The 7,760-nt window shown below is 47.3% G+C and overlaps 2 protein-coding genes and 2 pseudogenes across 4 annotated transcripts in view; all 4 read left to right on the top strand.

Moving 5' to 3' along the window:
• Positions 1-373, top strand: part of H257_14315 (hypothetical protein) — a gene marked incomplete at its 3' end in the record, with an annotated part of 5,045 nt that extends 4,672 nt beyond the window's left edge. Inside the window, exon 2 of the mRNA XM_009842079.1 lies at positions 13-373. Coding sequence (XP_009840381.1) covers positions 13-373 — 361 coding nt within the window. The remainder of the gene's footprint in view (positions 1-12) is intronic.
• A 3,342-nt stretch (positions 374-3,715) lies between these two features.
• H257_14314 (hypothetical protein) lies at positions 3,716-5,486 on the top strand. The gene has a single exon (XM_009842078.1). The coding sequence runs from the start codon at positions 3,761-3,763 to the stop codon at positions 5,417-5,419; it is 1,659 nt and encodes a 552-aa protein (XP_009840380.1). The 5' UTR covers positions 3,716-3,760; the 3' UTR covers positions 5,420-5,486.
• A 959-nt stretch (positions 5,487-6,445) lies between these two features.
• Positions 6,446-6,519, top strand: H257_14313 (annotated as a pseudogene). The gene has a single exon. The product of its transcript is annotated as a tRNA-OTHER (tRNA).
• Positions 6,520-7,272: 753 nt separating this feature from the next.
• H257_14312 lies at positions 7,273-7,345 on the top strand (annotated as a pseudogene). The gene has a single exon. The product of its transcript is annotated as a tRNA-OTHER (tRNA).
• The last annotated feature ends 415 nt before the right edge of the window (positions 7,346-7,760 follow it).

Below are 7,760 nucleotides of genomic sequence, written 5' to 3'. Positions count from 1 at the left end.
GGGGTACACGAGCCCGTATGGCCTCGTGGGGGCGTATTATGTCTGGGTCGTGTTCTTGTGCCTGTTTGTGTCCATTGCGGGGGGGTTCCAGGGAGACAGCTGCATCGCGGTAGCGTCCACGTTTGGCTTTGTCGTAGTGCTTACGCTGTACTACGTGCTGGGGTGTCAAAAGTCGCAAACAGTGTCTAAGGAAGAGTACACGTCTATTTTCAAGTTCAGCGTGATGAAATTCAACAAGAACCGGTCCAAGAAAACCAAAAGGCGATCGTCTGGCACGAGCCAAGTGTCTCGAACGTCCATGATTCACGCGGCCAAGATTGTCATTGCCCACAGAAGCAAATTCGAATCATCGACAAAGTCTGGAGGTAGATAGCGTCACTTGCTTTGATACGAACAAGTATTTGCAGCGTGCGTATTGTGTGGACTCCCGAAAGTAACGGTACTTGACAAATGTAACGTTATATATTTATAGTTAAGAATGACCTAGCCAATCAAAGCGCACTGACAATTTCAGCCAATTCATCGATTGTTTGGCCCCCTTTTAAGTCTAATACAAACGTGAACTACAGTATTGTCCTTTTATCCAAAATTTGGACTTGTGTGCTGACTCGCCAAATCTATTGATGGGATCTTTGTACTGAATTTTTGTATATAAAAAGTTGTTCGGTGGTGATTGGAATCACACTAATACTGTACACTAATGGTACCAAGTACTACGTAGTATCATACTAGTTAGATAGTACTTCTGCCGATTCTTCTGCACATTGGTTGTTTCGATTCATTCATTCTCCATGTCGCTTCAGTTTAGAATAGACATAACAATATCGCCTACTGAAATTGTCCAAGCGGTGTCCGCAAAGTGATCTTACTAGTATTCACCCATGACGTGGGGCGCCAGTCATCAGCGTCGTTATTTGCTTGCTTTGTTCGTCGATTTCTCGTTGACTACAACACATACGAAAGAGCTCTAATTTGAGGTGATACACTAATATCAAAATAACCGCAAGATTCAGCTCATTCGTTGAGGCTCAAAGGATATCAATTTAAATAGGAAACACGAGCAGTCATCGGCGCATGTTTTAGACTTGCGTAATGTATCGAATGAATCCGCCAAAACTCTGGCTCGTTTCAAGCAATAATTTTGTCAAATACAATGTACATAGGATAACTTCGTAGCCGTTTGCTGGCTGGAACAACTGCACCAACTCTACTACCATTATTTTAACTTACTCCATTTCTACCATTGCGCCCCGGAAAACCACTCCTACTGAACCCTCTGCCAACGCTCCCACAATTACGCCAACCAGGACCCTTGCCCTTATCACCAAAGCCCCTACATACTACTAGAACCACTTCGACCGTTCCCTCTATGTACGGCCTCGAGGGCCACGACCAATAGCCCTACAACCAAGTCTGCCTCTATCACCAAGGCTTCAACTTCGTCCCGCACGACAGACACTACGGCGCCCCCAAAGACCCCAAGTCCAATTGCCCCTGAATCCACGACAACCCTCGCCCCTCTACATTTGCAGAACTACATTCGTAATGGTCTATTGTAAAACGTTGCAAGGCAAACAACTACCGCGACGCAGAAATGAGAGCAACTCCACGGTCGGAATTACAGCTCAGATTTATACGGATAACCCTTCGATAGGACCACCACGGACTTATTGCTCCACCGGTACATTTCATAGGGGTCTGACTAATAAATCTCTCTCCCCGAAAAGTTCTATAATAGGACTTTTCCATCTCGATTTATCCATCAGATTTATGCAATATCAAAATTAATACTCTAAACCAATTTTTAGCATAGTAAAATGAAGCCCCATGACACAATACACACATAAAAATACCATTTTATTGAGCTCCAAGCGCAATGTCGACGCGGCGGAGCTGCGACCAAGTGAGGCAACGGCGTCGTCAGTGAACTGTGCGTATGTATCGATGCTTAATGGACCTCTGAACGACCACCGACAGTCACAGCCCTACAGTCAAGCCTGTACGTCAAATGGCCAATGTTTCCACCCGGCTGACGCCGCCGCCACAGCCCTCAACATCCCATAAACAACCATGTCGCCCCGATTCTGAGGGTGGTGATGGTGGCATCAGCTGGGTGAACGAAACAGTGAGTAACTACGTATATTGTTTTGGATAGAGCTCACGACACAGTTTGCTCATGGTTTGAGAATACGCATGTTGTGATAATATGACAAGCTCAAGGGTGTGTCCTGCACTTCAGACGAGTGATTTAATTACGGCGTCAACCTGCGGCATGCGCATCGACATGATAGATTTCTTGAGTCATCTTCATTCGTGCCGCACTCTGACTAGCAGCTACGTGTAGTCAGAGTGCGGCGATCTGTGTGTAAATCGGGAATAAATCTGATGGGTGGGGAAATTGAGATTTATCCCTGGAACTCCAATAAGTCTCGCTGTTATTCGTATAAATCTCATTCGATAAAATTCCGCAGGTGGGGTTGCTCTATGGCTGCAAAATTTGAATTGCAAACATACATACAGTATCATAAAGGGGCTCTATACTAGCGTGCGCCGGCATGCATTACGTACTGTATTCACACTACGAAGGTTACGTACTATTTTTGTTCTGTAAAACTCTACACAACTTCACACTACATATATATTTTATATAATATTCTCAAATATATACTCATACATGAAGTATACAAATATATATATACAATTAAGTGCATTTATACTACCAGGAATATTAGTAGTCAACATGGCAACCAAGCTATCAAGGCTAACCATAATGGCAAACAACCATGGAGCAAAGGAGACATCTTTGACCCCAATTGCCATCAGGGTCACTTGAAATTTTGATGGATGAACACGTGGTGTTGCATGGCACGAGCGCGCCATGAGTAGTAAAGTGCAAGTATTGGACGCATTGACAAACCTGACTGCTGGACGTTCCAACTCATGACATTATGCGCGCTAACCCCCGACGTTTTACGTTTGAAGCGTTCGAACATAACGCGCGTTTTATGGCTTCGCGACCAGCCCTCATGAGCATCTTTCTCATTTCCTATGCATTAACTTGTCAGAATGCATAGATAATTGATTTAAAGAGACCAAACACTCAACGTAACGTGAATGTGTACTGTTTGTACTGTAGGTGTACTCTACATGGACACAGTACACCTTCAAGCGCACCCTACTCTATTCGTATATATATATATATATAATCTTTTATTTGAATTGTTCGTTGAATAAAATACATACATACAATATCGCCATAACGTTAGGATGTGTTGTCAAAGTGAGTTTGATGAAAATGTCTGGGTGATAATCGTATTTTTAGAGAGATGTGTTGTACATTTATTAACTGTAAAACTCGTTTCGCCGCAAGGGTGAAAGTCGTCACTGTCAATGCAATGACTTTCTGGGACATTGACTACAGCCGACCAATGGAAAGTGACGTGATGTTTACTTCGTTGAATATACTTACTTTTGAACATCGTACTTAATCCTCCTGGTACTACAATGAGAAACCCAAAGGTATTACCTTTACTACAAGTGATATCAGGGCAGACGCCCCTGCAACAGGAAGCTCTTCAGAATCAACATTGCGACAATGTTGCATTGACTAGCCAAATACGATCACATCAGATCGAGTTGGGCGTGTGACAGCAGCGTCCGTTTCAACATACCAACCCCGATCTAATTTTAACTATTCGTTTCATTCCCCAACATACTTGCAACCAGCGCACAACGACACCCCATCACGCAGCGTATCGCCATGGGCAAGGTTAAAGCCGCCGTAGCCCCCATCAAAGGTCCCAGTTTCGTCCAAAGTGCCACATCAGTCAGCCCCATCGCCCCAGCGTCGGCAGGGCCAGAGGCTCCGAAAAACGGCTGCCAAATCGTCGATGTCAAGCAAGTGGTGGTGGACCCGAGCGACAAAGCCACAGCCATCCACGTGTGGGCATTGGGGGTCATTTCGGTCATTGGCGGCCAGTTCTACGGGTGGAACGAGTCGTTCAAATTCGGGTTTTTGCCCTATTTTATAACGCAACTGCTCATGGGGGTGGCGTACATCATTTACGTGTCGTGCATTTCCGAAGTCGGCGGCAAGGTGCCGGGGGGGTCGTACGGGTTGGCGCGCGCGGTGCTGGGGTTTTACCCGGGCTACATCCTCAGCTGCTTGGAAGTGCTCGAGTACACATCGTACGCGTCCGTGGCGGTGCTGTACGTGACGGACTTTGTCACAACACACCTCAAGATGAACAGTCAGTACCAACCGTTGGTATGGCTGCTCTTCTACGCGATATGCATCTCGTTCGTCGAGTCCCGCGGCAAGTACATGTGGCGATGCATGCTCGTGCTGCTCGCGGCGAGCCTCCTACCCGGCATTTTGTTTATCTTTGGGTCGCTGCCGTACGTGGACTTTAAGAAGAACGCGGTGCTGCACAACTTTTACAACGACGATACGACGTGGGCGACTGGCACGATATCGACGGCGTTCTTTGGCATCTTGCCGTCCACAACCGTGGGCTTTGCAGGGGTCGAAAGCCTCACGGTAGTCACGGGGTTTGTCAAAGATCCAGCCGTGGCCGTGCCCAAGGGAACCGTGGCGGCCGTGTGGACGCTGTTCGTGTCCAACGTAGCTATGGTGCTCGTGCTGGCGTCGCTCCCCCCCGGCCTGGAAATCATCGCCACCGACGAGTTCTGCCTCAACCGCGGCTTGTACCTGGGCATGGGCTTCACGTCTAGAGTTGCAGAATGGATCATGATTCCAGCGCAAATCGGTACTGCCGTGGGGTTCTCGATTCCGTACGCGAGACTGACGCAGGCGATGGCCGACTCGAACCTTCTGCCGGCGTGGCTGGGGCTCCGGGGGCAGCAGACCACCCGCCGCGCCATGATCGTCGCGTCCGCCTTCGGGTACTGTCTCTGCTTCGTGTCGTTCTACAGCCCCATGTTCAAAATGACGCTGCAAAATATCTCGATTGTTGCGGGGATGATGAGTTATATGGGCCAAACCATGGGCTTTGTCATGCTGCGCACGTCGTACAATATCGAGACCAAGGGATACAAAAGTCCGTACGGGCTTGTGGGGGCGTACTATGTGTTCCTTGTGTTCTTTTGCGTGATCGTGTCGATTGCGGGGGGGTTCCAAATGGACAAGGGGATTGCGATTGTGTCGACGATCGGGTTTATCCTGATCCTTACGGCGTACTACGTGCTTGTGTGCCAAAAGGTCCAGACCGTGTCCAAGGAAGAATACCAATCGATTTTCAAGTTTAGCGTGATGAAGTTCAACAAGAGTCGGAGCAAGAAGAGCAAGAAACGCACGTCCAACACAAGTCAAACGTCTCGTGCGTCATTGGTCACCACCGCGCGCCTGCTCTTCCCCAAGAAATCAAAAGTAGGCTCGTCAATTATGAGTGGGAAATAGGTGTTTATTCCACAAAATAGTGTAAGGCTTAGATTTAATATACTATAAAGCGAAAGTTAGTTTCATCCCTAAGGTGTCAAAGTTCAAACTCTCCACAACAGCATCGAGGTGATCATTAGGAGTCGGCCTCAAACGTCTGCGGGGTTGTCTGTGGCCTACTATGTACGGCTACTTTGACGTCTACCATTACCGCACGAATCAAATGCCGACGTTGACCATCGACTTTGCCACCCCTGCATCTGGGATTCGTGTCCACGGAGGCAAACATCTATCGAGAGATAATTACATAGTTGACCAAGGAAGTCACGTTTCAATAATCTCCCCATCCCCACATCTACTCCGCAAGTCACTTTGACTCTCACGACCTCCGTCCGACCCTCTCCTCCCCCAACGAACAGTACAACCAAAACCACCCCTTCGTCTGCTCCCACCATTTTGACGACACGCATTGCCTGAATGACACGAGCAGAGCAAAGTCATCAAGCAAATCATGAAACGAACGAAAAACGACCCCCGCCACCAACGCGTACGAGGTTGCCGTGTTGATATTGGAAAGGAATCCAAATATTATTGATTTGGTACGAATTTCCCGACCCAGTTCAAGCGAATCACGCCGACCAACCGATCACGAATCACATTCATTGATACTTCGAAGTAAATCTAAAAATGCTTTTCGCTGATTGGCTACGTTCTTTTTCTTTTTATTTCGTGCTTGCTGCGAAATCTGGAAAGCCAATGAAATTTCGCGGCGAGATTTGTGACTGGTTTTACGAATGAGCACCGGCGGTCTTGGAGTTGCTTGGGGGGGTCGATCTTTCTGTCGTTGATCTCTTTGTGGGTCAAGGAAGCGGCGGCGGTGGCTAGCACAGCGAAGAGCGCGGCGAACTATACTTTCATCGGGGCGACGTGGAATTGAAAACTGACGAATCCTTGGTATTTGTGTCTGGAACGGTGAAGTACTTCTGGGTGCAACTTTGGTATGTAGGATTGGTTTCGTCGTGAATTCCTTTTGTAAGCGCAGAGGGGGGGGGAATAGCTCAGGTGGTAGAGCATCGGTTTCTTAACTCAAAAGGTCGTGTGTTCGATCCCCGGATTCCCCAGATTATTTCCGCAAGGATTTATCCGTCCCTCCCCTGGGGAATCCGGATAACAAGGGCTGCGTACGAAGACGAGGACCGAACTTCGAAGAAGATCGGTCGAAGCATGAAGCGTTGAGCGAAGTAAAAACCGAAGATTACACACCGCCCCTGGTTGAGCAGGCGCGTTACAATTGGCGAAGCGGTTCCATAACATGTGGTTCTAGTGTCGGCCTTCGCGGAGGAATGTCTTAAAAATGATAATCCAAACTCAATTAATCCTTTTGTAAGCGCATCTGGTTACGTGAAGCTTTTTTTTATGGCATGTCACAGGTCATTTTATGGTTTTTGGACACAAAAATGAATTCCTGTAAATTCCTGTGGCACTGTTCGACAGCAGGTCAGAATCATAGCCTGAGGCAACAAACTGAGTAATTATGTCATCGCAACTTTTCGCTAAGCTGACTTATCATTTCCCTTTACAGTTAAAAGAGAACCAGAACTCAATGGTGATAGTGGAATTCGAGCTGTCCCAGACTTTGTCCATCGAGCATGATAGGAAGTACTCCGGAGTGCTCTTCCCCATATTACAAGGTACTAGTACTGTACTAGTAGGTCTCTTGACCTCGTGGGGATTTCGCAGATCTCTTGGTTCTGAATCGAGTTGCGCGAATGCGATGGCTATGCTTGTAAATGTATCACTCACTACAAATGTTCTCACAAAGTCAAACCTTTTTTACACTACAGGTACTGTATACCAGTCGTACTGTTACAGGGGGGGGAATAGCTCAGGTGGTAGAGCATCGGTTTCTTAACTCAAAGGTCGTGGGTTCGATCCCCGGATTCCCCGGATTATTTCCGCAAGGATTTATCCGTCCCTCCCCTGGGGAATCCGGATAACAAGGGCTGCGTACGAAGACGAGGACCGAACTTCGAAGAAGATCGGTCGAAGCACGAGGTATGAAGCGTTGAGCGAAGTAAAAACCGAAGATTACACACCGCCCCTGGTCGAGCAGGCGCGTTACAAGTGGCGAAGCGGTTCCATAACATGTGGTTCTAGTGTTGGCCCTCGCGAGGAATGTCTTAAAAATGATAATCCAAACTCAATTAACCAGTCGTACTGTTACCGTACTGTTAAACAAGATTACATTACTTACCGTATCGCACATAATATCTACACCAGGAATTAGTATTGCCCTGGGGTTCTCGCATTCACAATAATTGATTTCCATTATATCCACATATTTATTTAACTTGCGATTTGT

The sequence above is a fragment of the Aphanomyces astaci genome (genome assembly GCF_000520075.1).
Source record: "Aphanomyces astaci strain APO3 unplaced genomic scaffold supercont1.56, whole genome shotgun sequence".
In the NCBI taxonomy this organism is placed as follows: Eukaryota; Oomycota; class Saprolegniomycetes; order Saprolegniales; family Verrucalvaceae; genus Aphanomyces; species Aphanomyces astaci.
This window is presented reverse-complemented; position numbering and strand designations above follow the sequence as displayed.